Below are 17,885 nucleotides of genomic sequence, written 5' to 3' on the forward strand. Positions count from 1 at the left end.
GGCTGCACATATAAGTAAACTTCTGGTCCATGTCAAGGTATGGCCCTCCCGCCAGGGCCACGAACTGACCAATTCCTTCTCGGGAGGTCATACACACTTCATTTGCATAGTAGATACAGCTGGGCTACAACTCACCTCATTTGCATAGTCTATCGACCAATCCCTGCAAGGTGCATACCAGTCACAGGGCAAGCTGCAGTCTATGGCCAGACAAAAAGTATCAAACCAAGTTGTTTACAGCTTTCCCAGGAAATGTCAATCAACCTGGACAAAAGTAACAAATCCTCTGGGGTAGGAAACTAGGGCAAAGGTAACTCCTTGGGGATTTCGGGAAAACTCTCTCAAGCTGTTTTTCCCAAGAACCAGGGCAATAGGCCACATAAAGGAACCACAAAAATTCATCCATGTTCTAGAGTGTATCAGAGCTTCATTTCTTTTTATGGCTGAACCACACTTGTTTATCCATTCATCTGCTGACGGACGTGTGGGTTGTTTCCAACCTTTTCGCTACTGTGAATAGGGCTGCAGCGAACACTGGTAGCTTTCAAGTCTTTCTGGTATATACCTAGGAGTGGGACTGCTTGCTGGCTTGGATCAATTTTGAATCTTCCACAGAAGCACAGGAGGCCCAGAGAAGTTGGGTGACTCTCCCAAGGCCACACAGCTTGGTTTTTGTCCGGCCCTGGCTGTGTCCTGGATCCCTATTCTATTACTTTTACATTCAGGGCAAAAAATAAATAAACCTGGAACTATTTAGTCATTTTGGGAAAACTCACAGGGCAGGGTGGGAACTGGCCTAGTCCAGCCCCTTTGTTTTGATAAAGGAGTAAACTGAGGCACCGCCCTTCCCCACCCACCTTATCTGAGAAGATGCTTGAGGCCCTGCTGCCTGTTTTAGGAGCTTTGAGGGCCTGGGAGGCCAGCTAGCTCTCCCCAACCTGGTTCCCTCCAGCTTCACGCACTCTGGGAGGAGTTCAAGGTATCATTTTCAACATGGTGAGGAACAATCCACAAACAAGCGCTCAACCAGCAAGAGTCCACACACGGCCTGAATCATTTATGAAGGAACCAGCTGGCTGGTGAGGCCGGGATGGCTGGAGGAAGGGGGCGGTGGGAGGAAAGACAGAAACACAGAGAGAGGCTGGGCCTGCTCTCAGAATAAAGCCCGCACAGGAGGTAGCGTCCGGGCGCACTGGGACATCTGACTTGTAAACACCAGGGCTCTAATCCTTGGTAACTGTAAGGCCAGCCCATGACCTTGGGGTGCTCCCTGGACAAGGTCAGAGTGCAGTAACGGAGGTCCTGCAGGCAGCCTCCCCAAAGATACGCCTATGTCCTAAGCCCCAGAACCTGTAAGAGCAAATTTGACTGGAAACAAGGGTCTTTGCAGAACAGATTAAGGGTCTTGAGATGAGGAGAGCTTCCTGGACTGTCCAGGTGGGCATATTACAATCATAAGAGTCCTTACGAGGGACAGAAGAGGCAGACCACATGAAGACAGAAGCGGAAAGAGGAGTGATGCGGCCACAAGCCAAGGAACACCTGAGGCCACTAGAAGCTGGAAGAGACAAGGAAGGACCCTCCCCTAAAGCCTTCAGAGGGAGCGCAACCCTGCCGACACCTTGGCTTCAGACTTCTGGCCTCCAGAACTGTGAAAGAATGAATCTCCGTTGTTTGGAGCCACTTGGCTCATGGTGCTTTGTTACTGCCGCCACAGAGGACTCTAATGTATGGTCTGTCTGATCTGTTTTGGGCTGGACACCCTGCTGGTCGGTGGACATCCCGGCCTCACCAGTGCCCACACGACTCCCCATGCCATGCCCCTGGCCACCTTCCTTTGGCCTCAGTAACCGTCCTCCTTGGTCACCTCAGTCTAGCCTTCCCTGACCCGGGCAGAGCCGTCCACACCTCTGCTCCTGGCAGTAGTGTTGTTCGGTGCTGTCGAGTCGGTTCCGACTTACGGCGACCCCATGTACAACAGAACGAAACACTGCCTGGCCCTGTGCCATCCTCATAGCTGTCGTCATGCTTGAGCCCATTGTTGTAGCCATTGAGGGTTTTCCTCTTCTTCCCTGACTCTCTACTTTACCAAGCATAACGTCCTTCTCCAGGCACTGGTCCCTCCTGATTACATGTCCAAAGTATATGAGACGAAGTCTCACCATCCTTCCTTCTAAGGAGCATTCTGGCCGTACTTCTAAAACAGATTTGCTCATTCTTCTGGCAGTCTATGGTATAGTCAACATTTCTGGCTAACGCCACAATTCAAAGGCATCAATTGTTCTTTGGTCTTCCTTCTGGCAGTAGTAACAGTGGCAATTAGTGTGGATTCTGACCCGGGCAGGGGCGGGCAGGTCTTGCCGCCAGCACCCGGTATCCAGACAGATTCAGGGCCTTGTCTGAGCCAGAACGGTACCTGTGGCTCAATCCGCAGAATTCGGCCCTTTCTATGACCACTTGTGGTCCTTGTCTGTTCAGCTTCTACTCCTCAACTCCCTGGTGATCTTCATGGGGTTTGGCATTTCTTTTCTCCCATCACTGCTTCTGGCTGGCTGGCTTGTTTAAAATCTCTTTTATGTCTCAAAAGAGATAGATTTAAGACGCGCCCTACACTAATACCATCTCATTAACATAACAAAGAAAACCCACTCCCAAATGAGATTATAGCCACAGGTACAGGGGCTAGGATTAACAACACATTTTGGGGGGACACAATTCAATCCGTAACAGGCCTTGAGGCAGGGGTGTGAAGCAAGCCTCAGGTGGGACCTGCCGGGCTGTGGGGTGGACTTGGCCTTTTATTTGAGTGAGCCCAGGGAGGGCTGTGATTGGGCCGTGCTTGGAGCCTGCTGGCGTTTCCAACAATGTTAGCTGCTGCCTGGTCTCCCTTTGTGCCATGGCTTAGGCCCACCTCTGCCTCCCTCACCCCCACCTGGCAGCTCTCCAGGGCAGCTGGCCCAACCCTGGGAAGAGTCAGGAGAAAACCAAGACCAGCAGCTGGCCTTGGTGGCCCCCAGACAGGAGTGCGGGTGTGCATCCTGGAGGGAGTAAATCCAGGGAATGTGGGCCAGCTTCTAGTAAATCCACCGCCGCATTCCTGATTAGTCTGTATGGGCTTCTGATGGCCTTTGGCCTGAAGACACCGTGGCCCTGCAGCTTGTTCAGGCCAAAGGAGGGCTCCGCAGGAGGCATCGCGTGGAAATCGGCAGCCGCTCCTAATCCCGGCTGGAATCCTCTGGCACCCGGCGTGCATCAGGACTCCCAGGCTCCTGGGCCGCGTCCAGGCGCCGCCACTGCCCAAGCCCAGGCCGCTGCCAGGCCTCCAGAGAGGCGGGGCGCATCAGCCTCACCTGGATTTGCGGAACCTAAAAATGTCATTTCTTCTCCCTCTCTAGGCTGATGCCAATTAAAACCCTCTTTGGCCCTTGAGCATGGGCACATTGCGAGCAATAATCGTAATAATTTTCTCTATTTACTGAGCGTTTACTGTACCAGGAGCTGCGCCAAGCCCCTGGGGGGCATCATCTCCTGGAGGCTTCCCATGGCAGCCCTGTGAGAGGCTCCAGGTTTAGGAAGTGCTGGGGCGGTATGACCTGGCTTTGGCCACCTTGAGCCCTCTTCTGCCCGGCCTGGGCATGCTCCTCACATGGCTGTCCTTGGCTTGTCGCCCCTGTCGCCCACAACCCTGTTTAACTCTTCCTGGGATCAGCACCTGTCTAGGGCAGCTGGCCCACCCCTGGGAAGAATCACCGCCAGAACGAAGATGAGCAGCAGGCCCTAGTGGCTCCCAGACAGTTTAGGGTGTCTTCCTGCTGCTGGGATGGAGGCTCACAAGGACAAGATTCTGCGTCTCTTGTTGACTGTGCGCACCGGGCCTCGGTTTCCCCATCTGTACGGTGGGCGCCTGTCCTGTGTGCGGGGTCCTGGCCCTCAGTTTCCCTGTCTTCGCGGCCAAGAGCAGGACTGCGCACAGGCTTCACTGCTGTAGGATGAACAAAGGCCGGTCGGGGGTGATCCCAGATGCATCGTGCCCGCGGGCCCCCGAGGCCAGGTATGGAGGCAAAGCCCCGGCCCGCAGAGGTCGCGCTAAGCGGCCTCCACCTCCCCGCGCGCTGATCTAGGAGTCAGACCGAATCAGACTTTTTGGCCATACGCCCACAAGCAAGATGGAGTCAAGAAGGATTCCTGCCCGACTCCAAGATGGCAACGCACCTCCCTTTGCCCTCAAGCCCGAGGTGGGCGGCTCCTGCCCGCATGCAAGATGGCGGCAGCCTGAGGGAAGCACGCTTCCCGCCGCCTGACTCGCCACGTACCCACTCTCAAGATGGCTTCTCCCGCAGAGCCACACGCCACAGGGTAGGTCACTGGCCCGGGAGCCGTCACGTGGGTCCACCTCCTTCTCTTCCCCCGCCCTCCTTCCCCCTACACCAGGGGCCGTTTCCTTCTTGGCTCTGACGGACGGCTACCTCCGCCAATAGGCGCCTACCATTCCTCTTGGCCCCACCCCCACGGGCGGCCTTCTGGCCATTGGGAGGCGTGGGCAGGGGGCCGCAGGCCTCGCCCCGCCTCCTGGCTGCGGCGGGAGCCAATGGGCAGCCCGCGCGGGGGACGTGTTCGGGCGTCTCCGCCATTTTGTGAGTCTATATCTCGGAGCCGTTGGGTCGGTTCCTGCTATTCCGGCGCCTCCACTCCGTCCCCTGCGGGTCTCCTGTGTGTGCAATGGACGGGTGAGTCGTGCTTCTCCCGCTGCCTGTCGCCCTCCTCACGCCCCGGCCTCCCTCCCGCCGCCGCCGGGCCCGCCTCCGGCCGACGATCCGCGCGCCGCGCCCGCCGCAGCCGGGCCAATGGGGGCCGGGGTCTCGGGCTGCCCGCTCTCTCCGCCCGGGCGCGCGGGAGCGGGCCTGCGGGGCGGCCGGGGCGGCGGAGGGGGCGCGGGGGGCGCAGGCTTCGGGCTGGCGGCGGCGGCGTCGCCGCCCGGCCGCCGCCCCCGCCCTTCCCCGCGGCGCCCGGCCGTTTCCGGCCCCCACGAGCCGCGTCCCGAGCGCACGCGGCGGCCCGGCGCCCCTCCCCCGCCCGGGCGCCCTTCCCGCTCCCCGTCGGGCCCGAGCGCGCGGCCTTCCGCGCTCCCGGCCGGCCCCGTCCTCGTGCGCGTCCCTCCGCGCTGCTCGTCTGGCCCTTCCCGCTTCCTGTCCGGGCGCCCGCGCGCGTGCGCGGCCCCGGGCGCTCCCGGCGGTCCTGGTGCGCGTGCGCGGCCCTCCGCCCGCCCGCCGGCCCTTCCCGCGCCCCATCCGGCCGCCTGGCCCGCGCGCCTTTCCCGCCGCGTGGACTCCGTCCTCGCGCCCCGCCCGCCCGCCCGCCCGGCAGGGTCCCGCTCGGCTTCCGTCGAGCCCGCGTGGGGCGCCGCTCGCGGCCCCGAGGCCTTTGTGGGGCGCGCCCTGCTCCCCCGGGAGCCGCAGCCGCCGCCCGCGCGTGCCGGTCGGACCGCGCTCCTGCCTGCGGCCCGGCGCCTCGCCTCGCCGGCGCCTTTGTTCCCCTCCGGGGGCGGGCGGCCCAAGGTCACGGGCCGGGCGGAAGTGCGGCCGCGGGCGGGGCTCGGGGGCCCGGTGGCCGGGCGGGGGGCGCCGTCGGCCTGCGGGGCGCGGGCAGGGCCCCGGCCGGGGACCGTGGGGGCGAGGGGCGGCCCGCGGGCGGCGTGCGCGGCGGCGGAGGACAGGCGGGCCCCGGGCCGGTCGCGGGAACTCCGTGCGCTTTTGTGCCCTTAGTGTCCGTAGTTTTAGCAGGTGTGCGAAGGGGAGCTGTTCTGAGCCCGGTGGAGGGTCAGGACGCGGGTAGGGTTTTGTGTTGGAGAGAAGTTAGCGTTGTGTGCAGAGTTCGGAGAGCTGTGCTTCCGTTTGCCGAAACGTTCCAGAACCCTTTAATAAGTGAAGCTAAGTTTAAAAGGAATCTTAGGTTTAAGACTAGTTATTTCATCTTTTCGTGAAACGTTGGCTTCTAAGAAGGTAACAAGGTTCAAAGGTAGTCGTGGTTGTTAAGTAGCCGTTGTTCCAGTGGGGCTGATCCTGAAAGGTGTGGTTAAAATGCCTGGGTTCCATGTGTGCCCTGCCTGGGTATTAAAACGGCTGAATTAAGCTCAGCTGTCTAGAAAAATTGCCGCATGAGGTGGTCCACCTTCTGTTGGGCTCTCCCTCCCTAGAGCGTCCCCTCCCAAGCCCAGCCAGCTCTGGGTGCTCGGGTCCTGCGAGGAACTTGACAGAGCAGTCACTCTTGACAGGGCAGTCACTCGACTTTCTAGTCTTGCAGCTTATCTGACATCTAAGGGGCTGCCCTGAGGGGAGAACGTTAGGATGAGCTGGTGCCCTGCTCACGTAGAGGAGCCCCCGCCTGGTGCAGAAGCCCAGGCTGGAGAGCCTTTCTTTTGGTTTTGGGTCCTTTACAAGTCTTTTCAGGAAAGGTCATTTTTGTCAAGCATTTCCTGTACTTGAGGCCTTTCCAGGGAGCAGGAGCCATGGGGAGATGGGATGGTGGTATGCATCTCAGTCTTCAGCTGGTCTGGAAATTTTTCTCCGGCAGTAAGCTTTTTTTTAAAAAATCCAGTTAGAAACCAGCCTGCGAGCCTTTGTTCTAATAACAAAGAGGTGAAGCCTTTGCAGTGCGCCCCGGTCTGTTAGAATGCCTAACATGGAGCTGAGCAGGTGAGCTTTGGGAGGGGAAGGGGTTCTGCTTTTTGGCTGGGATAGCTGTGGGATTTTGGTGGTGGGAACTGGACCGCTTGAGGACTCGGGTAAAGGTACTGGGGCCCCTACGAGAAAAAGAAGTGGTGCAGGAGATGGGTTTGGGTTGACTCTAGGTGCGGAGACGGCTTCTCATGGCTTGGGAGGGAGAAGAAGAAGCGTGTACCCAGCCCGGAGAGGGACTGGGCTAGGAGTCTGCCGGGCTCCACAGCCAGACCACTGGGTTCCTGGTTTCGGGACGCAGGTGTCTTTTTTTGGAGTCATTGTCATGTATCCAGGACTGTAGTCACTTCTGCCTAGTGGAGCTGTGGAGGCTTGTGCACTTGTAGATCAGGAAGTGGTGGCTGGGTGAGGCAGAAGGGCAGCCATGCTTTCTTCCCATCTCTGCTGAGGCTGAGGAGAAAGTCCAGTCCCAGGGTAGAAGGTTGATGAGTAACTTGGGTTGCAGTTGGGCATGCCGCTGGTTTCGTTAATTTTCACCTTCTTCCTCGTTGGGGCCTCTGAGCAGACCTGGTTAAACGTTGACAGTCACTTTGTGGAGGGAGTCATTTCCAAACGATGTTTGTCCTGCGTTGAGAATTTTTTCAAAACATTTCGGTTTTTGTAGAAAGCAAATGATAGCGCTTGGACTTCAGCTACAGCGGCTCTCCTTCCCTGGTGTTTGGGGGGCGGCAGGTTGGCCCCTGTAGAGTTGAGAGTGAATGGAGAATGGCTCACTCCCAGGCCACGCCTGCTTGCTGGAGGAGCGCCTAGAACGGGGTTGGGGGGGGCTGCTCACCTGGCTAACATGTCTCCTTTTTTCTTTTTTGCAGCATCGTCCCAGATATAGCAGTTGGTACAAAGGTAGGCATACCCATTCGCTCTCTGGGGTGCGCGTTCTGGCTTTGGCTGCACTGGTGACTGCACGGGGTCTCACTCCTAAGGCCGCACTCCTGCTCGGTTACAACCTGGTGGGGCTGCAGGGCTTTCAGCAGAAACCCTGAGCAAAATCTAGATCTGCGCCTTGTCAGGATCCAATGCTGTGACTCCTGCCATCCAGGGGATGCCGGGCCTGGGGATGGGGGTGCCTCAGTCAGCTGGGGGTGCCTGCCAAGTCTGGCTACAACCAGGCAGGTGGGATTTCAGGGGCCGGATGTGGGGGGGGGCACTCTGGTGTTTGGCGATTGTTCTTGACGATGAACGTGGATGTGGCCTGACGGTGGCCGGGTCGTGCTGATACAGCTTTAAGCAGGACGGAGTTGTCTGTTCTCCAGGTTGTTTTGTTTGGAAATCCCAGCGCATTTTGCGGTAAAGGAAAGTGGATGAGCTTCAAGCTCGTTGTGTGGGGTCACAACACCCCTAGTGTTGAAGTTACAAGAACCAGCAGATAAGTGGCAAGGTGGACGGGGTGGCACACGTCTGCAGGGAGGGTCAGGGGGCGGGGGACCATGCTTTGGAGGGGTGTGAGGGCAGGTGCTGGGGGTGCATCTGCCATCTCCTGGTTTGGACTGTGGCTCTGAGCTCACTCCCCATCCGCTGGGGGCTTGTCCTGAGAGACGAGCCGCTGGCTGCATCTAGAGCAGATGGTGGTGAGTTTTGGCCAGTGGCCACCTGCTGGCTTTGGCGTTTCCCAGGTGGCCGCCGCGTCCCCATCTTCTGCAGATAAACCTGTTTGTTGGGGGCGGGGAGAGGCTGTGTGTCAAGGGCTTGTGGTATCTCAGGACAAAGGCAGACAGTTCTCCATTCTTGGGGAGTACTCTTGGGATGGGACGGGGCTGTGTATGGGGTTCCTGGTCACACTTGGCAGGGTGGGCCCAGGCCTGGTAAGGGGGTTAGTAGCTGCCAGGTGGGCTTGTCCTGTCAAGTTTGAGTGACCAGAGGATGAGTTGCAGGGCAGGTCTGGGGGCAGGGGGCCCTCCTGACAGCAGGGCGTGGGCTAGCAGCCTGTATCCACACGTGTGCTGTCTGGCAGTAGTTTCAGGGTGAGGAGTTGGTGGTACCTCTTTCTGAGCCGTGCGGTGGGGGGAGGACAGCCTCGTGTGGGCACGGTGTTTGCTGGGCTGCAGACAGTTGTGGCCTCGCCAGGCGGTTTGCCATGGGAACAGCGATTAGGGTTTTGGGCCAGTGGCCAGGAATGCTGCTCTGAGGAAATTCCGGCCCTGCCCGGCACTCCAGGCAGAAGCGGAAGCCAGGATGCTTTTTTTAAGGTTTGCTGTTGCTGCACCTGGGGCCTCCGCCCCGACCCTGAGTGGACCGGCTCGGTGAGAGGGGGCCACAGCCTGGGGGCTCCCTGGGCCTTTCTGAGCCCGTGGGACAGCACGGGGCTGGGCAGGCTGGTACCCAGGTCTGAGGGGGAAGGGGCTCTCTCAGTTACCTAGTGAGGGAATGTTGTGGGGTTGAGACCGAGAAGTGTGCCCTTGGAGGGGAGCTGGGCCCTTTCCTCGAGGCGCCTGGTGTCGGGGGGAGGATATGCAGGTGTGAACTTGTACTCACTTCAGATACTTCACACCTTGGGCAGTCTCAGAACTCAGCTGGGAGATATTTGTTTGTGGGTGGAGTCAGATTGAGTGACCCCCAGTTCTGAGCCTTCACAGTTTGGCCCTGAGCTGGGGGTCAGCACACGCAGGAGTTGGCATGATGGTCCCTCAGCCTGAGAGGAAATGCTGAGTGGCCCCTGGGTGTCGCCGGTAACGGAAGTGGCTGCCCTTGGGGCTGTCAGCCCCGCTCATGGCTTTGTCCTCCACTCCCCCATGTTTAGGTTTAGGGGTCTGCCTGGTGCAATGGTCACTCCCTCCTGGCCTGCTTCAGGTCTTTAAGGACTCTGTAAATCCCCCTCAGGCTTGCTCACCCCAGGCCCTCATGACCCCAGTCTCCACGAGATGAGGGGCAGAGCAGCCAGGTTTTCACCTTGGCCAGGATGGTTAGGGGCTGGATGCCCACCCACTTTTGTGTGGGATGTATCATGCCTCTGATTGGCTGGTAGTTGGCAGAGTGGAAGAAGGGTGGACGTAAGGTGTTCTTGAGGAAAGACGGTCTGAGGGAAAGGCAGTGGGGGGTGAAGCTCGGGAGGGAGGGGTGGCACTTTAAGCCGGGGCTGTGGTGAGAGGCAGGAGTGGTCCGGGGACCTGGGGGAGGGGGGTGGAAGCTCAGAGCTTTCACTTATCTCCCTGTCCACGCCCCCCACCCCCGGCAGGTGACAAGTAGATGAGTGGGCACCAGGAGGGAGGACTTGAGGGCTTGTCGGTGGCGGGGTGGGGCACTTGGAGGGCTTTGCTGTCTCCTGAGGGGGCTCCAGGCTGCTCTGAGATTGGGGAGCTGTGGCAGCCAGCCTGAGGGGTGTGGGCTGCACATGCTGGTCCTCCGCAGGTAGCTGAGGCCCTCAGTGTGGCCTTGGAACCAGTCCCCGGCTTTACAGCTTTGGATGAGGTGGTTTCATGTCTGGACAGGCACCTTGTGGGCAGGGGGTTCTCCGTGGCCCAGGACCAGGCTCCTGACGTGGCTCAGGCAGCCAGTTGGAGGAGTGCACGGTGCTTGTGGCTTGGAGACAGGGTGGTTATGGCAGGTGCATCCCGTTCTCAGTCACAGCATGGCCCACACCACACTCCCTGTTCTCTGGAGTGACAAAGCAGGGCAGCTCAGGTTTCCTGGAGCAGCTGGAAAATAGGACACCCGTGCAGGGTGACAAGGGGGGCTTTGTCTGCCAGTGGCCCGTGTAATGGGATGCATCCCCAATTTCGGACATGGTTGTGTTTTCTTAGGGGCAGGTGGCGGGGAGCCTTTTGGGGGGACAGAGTGGCCACTGGGGACATGACCCAGGCACAGACATGGGAGTGATGGGTGCCCCAAAGCATGGGTTCTGACTTTCAGGTCCCCCTTATAGGGAACCCCAAGAGCCGTGTCTAGGATCTTGTGGGGCTTTGGGGCCACTGTCAGTGTGGGGTCTCAGTGTCTGGGGACAGCCCTGGGCAGGGCCGTGTGGCAGAGGGCAGGTAGGCTGAGCATGTCCGTTGTCTTCTAGCGGGGATCTGACGAGCTCTTCTCTACCTGCGTCACCAACGGGCCCTTTATCATGAGCAGCAGCTCGGCCTCTGCAGGTAACTCCATGCCTCAGCATCCCCATGTTCTGGTCTGGGCGAGTCCTCGGAGAGGGTGACGGAGGCTCTCCGGGTCTAGTAGGAGGGCGGGAGGGAAGTCAGCCCTACAAAAGTCTAACTCTCTCCAGCCAACGGGAACGACAGCAAGAAGTTCAAAGTAGACAGCAGGAGTGCCGGTGCGCCGTCCCGTGTGGTCCACATCCGCAAGCTGCCCAGTGACGTCACCGAGGGGGAGGTCATTTCCTTGGGGTTGCCCTTTGGGAAGGTCACCAACCTGCTGATGCTGAAAGGGAAGAACCAGGTACTGCCGCCCCCAGGGGGGGTTGGTCTCTGTGCGGGAGGTGGTGAGGGGCTGCCCTGTGACCCTGTCTGTCCCCAGGCCTTCATCGAGATGAACACGGAGGAGGCGGCCAACACCATGGTCAACTACTACACCTCAGTGGCAGCCGTGCTGCGAGGCCAGCCCATCTACATCCAGTTCTCCAACCACAAGGAGCTCAAGACCGACAGCTCACCCAACCAGGCGGTGAGTCCTCGGCTCGTGGCTGGGCCGGGAATGGCGCTGTGGGAAGCCTGCGGGGCTCACTTTTGTGGCTTTCTCCCACAGCGTGCCCAGGCAGCCCTGCAGGCTGTGAACTCGGTTCAGTCGGGAAGCCTGGCCCTGGCCGCCTCTGCTGCTGCCGTGGACGCTGGGATGGCGATGGCTGGCCAGAGCCCTGTGTTGCGGATCATTGTGGAGAACCTCTTCTACCCCGTGACGCTGGACGTGCTCCACCAGGTGGGCAGCTCCCCTATCCTGAGCGGGCCAGCTGCCCTGGGGACCGCGTGCGCAGTTGCCTGGCACCTGCAGGCTGGTAGCATGGCTCGCATGGCGGGGTCCTGACTCTGTTTCCTCTTTTGTCTCCAGATTTTCTCCAAGTTCGGCACAGTCCTGAAGATCATCACCTTCACCAAGAATAACCAGTTCCAGGCGCTCCTGCAGTACGCAGAGCCTGTGAGCGCCCAGCATGCCAAGCTAGTGAGTGAGCCCCACCCTGCCTGCCCACCGCTCAACCCTGGGGCCCTGGGACCTGCCTGCCACTCCCAGCACTCACCTCACCTCTCTCTCTGCAGTCCCTGGACGGACAGAACATCTACAACGCCTGCTGCACGCTGCGCATCGACTTCTCCAAGCTCACCAGCCTCAATGTCAAGTACAACAACGATAAGAGCCGTGACTACACACGCCCAGATCTGCCCTCAGGGGATAGCCAGCCGTCCCTGGACCAGACCATGGCCGCGGCCTTTGGTAAGACGCCCCCACAGGCGGCAGTGCGTGAACACTTGGACCCTGTCCGCAGGAGAGCGGCGCCCACGGGGAGGAGATGGCCACGTAGCTCAGGTTCAGTGCCCCGAGAGGCCCCCAGGGAAGCGCTCAGCCCGGCAGCCGCCCAGCCCACAGACAACCCCCCAGCACGCTGCCCAGCCTCTGGGGGCAAGCTCGGCTAGGTGGGGGCCACAGGCATGACGACTGTCTCACGGTGGAGGCCTGGGTGCAATGATTAGTGTCTTGTTTATTTCTAGGTGCACCTGGTATAATCTCAGCCTCTCCGTATGCAGGAGCTGGTTTTCCTCCCACCTTTGCCATTCCTCAAGCTGCAGGTACTCATAACCCCACGTCCGGTCTGCATGCCCACACCACCTTCCCACACCTGCTTTCTCTCGGCGGCCGCTGTGGGCTGGCCGGCATAGTTGTGAGCGCACAGGTAACGGGGCCTCCCGGGAGCGGGGCCAGTGTAGGTCAGGCAGTCAGGACGGGCCATGGAGGCTCAGTCCTACGTTGAGAGCAGTGGGCATCACAGTCTTGGGCTCTGGTCCTTTGAAGCTCTCCAGGGAGAGAGGCCGGCAGTGGGCGGAGCAAGCGTATCCTAGGCGATTAGTTCATTGGCGTGGTGACGGACCCAGCGGTTAGCCCACCACGACAGGCACCTCCACGCACGTGGACAGCGGAGCCGTCCCGCCTGATGGGCGTGGAGGACGATTGCCACAGCGTGTGGGCAGACAGGCGGCGGCTGCTTGGTGGCCGCTGGGCTCGCAGGGCTTTTTTTGCTGCGTTTACAGAGCAGCAGCTTTCCGTGCTGTGATGGGGCCTTGCGGTCACGTCCGAGTCCTGACATGAGAGTGGTGGCAGGGCTTGCACTTGCCCAGTGATGCCTGCGCCCACCTTTGCATGAGAACCAGGTCTGCTCTCAGCAGAACGCTGGGCACCATGCATCACTGCCTCACTGCTCTTTCGTTTCCAGGTCTCTCTGTTCCCAATGTCCATGGCGCCCTGGCCCCTCTGGCCATTCCCTCGGCAGCGGCAGCGGCGGCTGCAGCAGGCCGGATCGCCATCCCCGGCCTGGCTGGGGCAGGGAACTCTGTCCTCCTGGTCAGCAACCTCAACCCAGAGGTACGTGGGCTTCTTTCCCAGCTTTTCCCTCAATGTGAAGGGACGTTGTGCTGTCTCCGGCCTTAGCGCCATCCTGGGACAACAAGCATGGCCCCCCCCCCCCGCCCCCAGTTCTGTCCTCAGTGCAGGGCCGCTTGGCCTCCACCCTCTACTCAGGCTGCACGTCCACTCTGCTTCCAGACTGCTAGTCTCCTGTTTTCTTTACATCTTGATTTATGTTTTCCAATTCCATAACGTTCAGAGTTGAAATATTTTCTGTTACGTGAAGGCAGTCTAAAAATCGATGGGGAGCAAAACCTGGATGCAGTTGAAAGGCCTCTGGGGGTCTCTGCCCCGTGTTGCCAGGTGGGGTGCTGGGGCCAGGGTCCCCACATTTGATGGCGCACAGGCTGCACCCAGAGAGGTGCTTAATGTAACCTTGCTGTGAATTTTTGTCAGGATTGCCTCAGAAAACTTGAATGAGATAATAACTATTCAAAAATATTTAACTCTTGATTGATGGGATTATCATTTAATCGGCCCTTTAGACTTTCTTTATCTGTCTGACAACTCCTAGTGCTTTTTCTGAGGCGTGGGCTAGAGCAGGACTGGTCCTCCCCAGGGGCAGCTCCCTGTCTTGGGCCCATGGACACGGTGCACAGGGCAGACTGAAGCCGCGGTCCCCGCGAGCTCGGTTCTGGATGAGAAGACTCATAGCATAGTGTGAACTAACACACTCAGCCTTCACCTCACGGCTGTGTAATTGTGTTAGAGACTTACCTGTGCCACAGTCAGCAGGAGACAGGACTTTTGGGAACAGAGCTGAGAGTAAATTGGGGGGGATCTGGGAGGGGGGCTTCTGTGTGAAGCATGGGCTCCGTCTGGGTTGTGGTGGGACCGGCCTTCTGGAGGCTCTGGCCAGTGCTGTCTCCTGCTCTCTGGGTTGAGAAAAGGTGCTTTTCTTACTACCTCTGTTCCGCGAGGTGAACCTGTAACTTGTAATGTGTGTATAGATCTTGACTGATGGAACACTACATTATTTTCTTATGTATTTACTGACCTGTGTTTTTTGCTACTTTTTTCTTTTCTCCCCTTCCCCTTTCCCGATTTTTTTTTCTTGCCCTGATCCGGAATTTCTTTGCCAACTGACTGCACGGTACTTCTGCTTCCTGTTGTTGCTTGAAACAAACAAAACATTAAAAAAAAAAAAAAAAAAAACAAATTCCCCCTCCAAAACCCTGCTCTCCGGAAACCAACCTGCCCTTGAATATTAACCACCTTGACAACTCCATCATCCATCAACCATGTCGCACGCCTGCGGGGACTGCCTTCCTCGTGGTGGACGACTGCCAACCTCGCTCCCCCTGACTCTCCCTCTCCCTGTCCCTCCGCTGCCTTGCTCTGCTGTCCTCTAGAGAGTCACACCCCAAAGCCTCTTTATTCTTTTCGGTATGTTATCATTCACACTTTATTACCTTGTTTTCATTTAATTGCGGTCATTTTACACCCTACGTGTACTATGAGTTTGCAGTTGTTGGCCTTCGGCCTCGCACCGGCTGCTCGGTTTGCGTATGGCGTGCGTGCGGCTCCTGGGTGCGCGTGGTGGATGGCCCCGCATGCTCGTCCTAGGGTTACTGTGTTGGTAGCATGCTAAAGCGGCCGCTCCTTGGCAGTTTATCTCTCCTGTATTTTATTACTTTTTGGCTGAACTTAGTTTCTGTAACGTGCCCTGTGGCCGCTAGACGCAGGTTCCCCAGGGGCAGAAGGAGCGGAGCCTTGCGGGGCGTGTGGGGCTGGGGGGCTGTGGGGAGATGGGCTGCGGGCAGCGGTGCTCAGGCCTTTACCGGGTTTTTGAAGGTGTGTACGGGGACGTGCAGCGTGTGAAGGTCCTGTTCAACAAGAAGGAGAACGCTCTGGTGCAGATGGCTGACGGAAGCCAGGCCCAGCTGGGTAAGGGGCTGGTTGTTCCTGGGCACAGATGGTTGGGTGTTCTTCAGGAGCCTGGGGTGATGGGGCACGGCCCCCAGTCACGTCGTGTCCCGCCCACAGCTATGAGCCACCTCAATGGGCACAAGCTGCACGGGAAGCCCGTGCGCATCACGCTGTCCAAGCACCAGAACGTGCAGCTGCCCCGTGAGGGCCAGGAGGACCAGGGCCTCACCAAGGACTACAGCAACTCGCCCCTGCATCGCTTCAAGAAACCTGGCTCCAAGAATTTCCAGAACATCTTCCCACCTTCGGCCACCCTGCATCTCTCCAACATCCCGTAAGGTGTCCCAGCCCTGCCTCACACCCCTCACCTGTCCCTTAACTGCTGTGTAGTGACGTAGCTGTCAGGGGAAGGACTCAGGTGAGGACAGTGTCGCCATGGAGTGGCAGCTCTTGGCGGCACCTCCAGAGCAGCCAGGAGCCTCCCCAGCTCCTGGTCACTGTCGACAGGAATCTTGGTCGTGGGGGTGGGGGGCGGGGTGGCCTTTAGTTTTAGTGGTCACTTCAGACCATCACGGGTTCTCTGAGACCCTGTTGTGTAGTCTTGACCTTCTGGCCCCAGGGTCTCTGGGAGCCATGGTCCTGGCCACCTCCAGACTTGAGGGTGACATGGCAGGAAGGGTGGGCTCAGGCTTGGGCTCACAGCACCCCCCTCTGTGCTGCAGGCCTTCGATATCCGAAGATGACCTCAAGATTCTCTTCTCGAGTAATGGAGGGATGGTCAAAGGATTCAAGTTCTTCCAGTAAGTTGGCAGTGCCCACCCCCCCGCCCCCCCCCCCCCGCCAGGCCAGAGGTCCTGACAGCTGTGTCTTCCAGGAAGGACCGCAAGATGGCACTGATACAGATGGGCTCGGTGGAGGAGGCCATCCAGGCCCTCATTGAGCTGCACAACCACGACCTCGGGGAGAACCACCACCTGCGGGTCTCCTTCTCCAAGTCCACCATCTAGGGCCCGCACCCGCGGCAGCCTCCATCATTCCAGAGAAAAAGCCACTTTAAAACGCAGCTGAAGTGACCTTACGACCAGAGATTTTATTTTTTTAAAGAGAATCAGTTTACCTGTTTTTAAAAAAATTAAATCTAATCCACCTTCTAACCTTGCGGTGCCTGTCGCGAGTGGAGGGTCCCACGGCCGCGGCACCCGCCCTCAGGTCTCACAGCGATGCCTTCTTGAGCCTGACCTGCTGCCACTGCGGCCTTGGGGCCCGGCCAGGGCGGGTTCCAGCCACGAGTTGGCCTCCTCGTGCCTTAAAACCCTGCGTGGGGGGGGCTTCCTGGCTGGTGTTGGGGGGGTGCAGGGGGGACGCAGGCTCCACGTCAATCATGTGCTGACGCCTGGGAGTCTGCAAGCGCCCCGCCGGCCCACCCACCCAATTAATCAAATGAAGTGATTTGCCCTCCCGCAGACCCCCATCAGCAAGGTGCCCCTCCGCGGCTGAGACCCGGAGGCCGTGCGGCCGGCGCCTGCGCCCCTCTTGTATGATACTTGCAGACAGCTGTGCCTAGCAATACTTCCGGTTGACCAAATATTCTACTCTTCATTTATATGCAAAAGAAATAGTTTTAAGTAACTTTTTATAGCAAGATAAAGTGTATCTAAGCTTCCTCTTCGTGGTATTATCTTGTATCCTGTCCTTTCTTTGTAACTGAGGGGCGTCACAGGCAGGTAGCCCGTTCCCCAGGAGCAGACTGGGCGGGGACTGTCCACCCGGCCAGGGTCTTTGCGGCCTTATTCCACACCTGACTCGTAATTTGCCTAGAGGTACAAGCGCGCTTACACTTCTTCAGGGTTTTTTTTTTTTTTCCTGTAAATCGTGGACCAAAGTTGTTCGTGTTTTCTGTTGGCCTCTAGTGCTGGGACCCGGAGGGTGGGGCGGAGGCCTTCGTCTTAACTGCTGCGCTGGCTCCACCTGTCCTTGTGCTCCGGCAGCAGCAGCGACCCCACCTCTGCCATGGGGGTCTCCCTGGACCCCAGTGTTCGCATGTACGGAGTGTGACAAGGGTGTAAATATTTTTGACTTTTTATACCTGTAAGACATGAGGGGCAACCAGCGCGGTTTTTTATGGCGACACAGATGTATATTTTGATAGCAATTACAGGCGCAGTATTGTAACCGCGGAGTGACCGCGACCACTGCACATTCCAGGACCGCCCGACGGCTGTAATGCGCGAGAACCCGATTAAACGATTTTATAACAAACTTTGTACCTTTTCTGTAGACCTATTTCTTGCTGTTCACATTGTAGAAGGCAGCTGGCCGTCTGTACTCGGACTTTGAATAAATTTCTTCTGTATTCTGTGCTCGGACTCCCCACTTATTTGGGCATGTTTGTCCTCAACTGCTTTTCCTATGGCCCCTATCTTCGGTCCTCCGCCCCCCTGACTGCTTGAGGCTGTGGGCGGGCTCGGCGTCCCGGGTCGGGGCCCCTCCCCAAGGGGACAGGGACGGTTCACTGCGCCCGGACTGGGCTTGGCAAGCTGCACACCCACTCACCCAGCGCAGCGCGGGCTCGGATACCTGCCCCACGCTGCGTGTCCGTCAACTGCCGCACCCCGGTTTCCGCGCAGCCAGGACCCGCCGGCGGCCCGCCCACCCCCCTGGCAGCCCATCTCCCCGACGCCCCGCGGCCAACCCGGCTCCCGGGCTATTTCCGGAGGGCGGGGGTGTTCGGCCACGGCC

The 17,885-nt window shown here is 58.8% G+C and overlaps 1 protein-coding gene across 2 annotated transcripts; it reads left to right on the top strand.

Annotated features, from left to right (window-relative positions):
* The first annotated feature begins 4,608 nt into the window (after positions 1 to 4,608).
* On the top strand, positions 4,609 to 17,506 carry PTBP1 (polypyrimidine tract binding protein 1). 2 transcript variants are annotated; one of them, XM_049876066.1, is made up of 15 exons: positions 4,609 to 4,727; positions 7,544 to 7,574; positions 10,729 to 10,804; positions 10,933 to 11,105; positions 11,184 to 11,330; positions 11,412 to 11,582; positions 11,712 to 11,822; positions 11,918 to 12,092; positions 12,368 to 12,445; positions 13,087 to 13,235; positions 14,630 to 14,663; positions 15,072 to 15,164; positions 15,264 to 15,480; positions 15,869 to 15,946; positions 16,021 to 17,506. In XM_049876066.1, the coding sequence occupies exons 1-15, from the start codon at positions 4,720 to 4,722 to the stop codon at positions 16,151 to 16,153; spliced, it is 1,674 nt and encodes a 557-aa protein (XP_049732023.1). In that variant the 5' UTR covers positions 4,609 to 4,719; the 3' UTR covers positions 16,154 to 17,506. The 2 variants fall into 2 exon arrangements, with proteins under 2 accessions (XP_049732023.1, XP_049732024.1); XM_049876067.1 differs by lacking the exon at positions 12,368 to 12,445.
* Positions 17,507 to 17,885: the final 379 nt, after the last annotated feature.

This window comes from Elephas maximus, chromosome 3, assembly GCF_024166365.1.
Source record: "Elephas maximus indicus isolate mEleMax1 chromosome 3, mEleMax1 primary haplotype, whole genome shotgun sequence".
Classification (NCBI taxonomy): domain Eukaryota; kingdom Metazoa; phylum Chordata; class Mammalia; order Proboscidea; family Elephantidae; genus Elephas; species Elephas maximus.

Bases quoted from the DNA above. Each gene is read 5' to 3' on its own strand.
- PTBP1 (XM_049876066.1), top strand. The intron at 10,805-10,932 runs GTAACTCCATGC...AACTCTCTCCAG, and splicing joins CAGCAGCTCGGCCTCTGCAG to CCAACGGGAACGACAGCAAG. The intron at 11,583-11,711 runs GTGGGCAGCTCC...TTTTGTCTCCAG, and splicing joins CGCTGGACGTGCTCCACCAG to ATTTTCTCCAAGTTCGGCAC.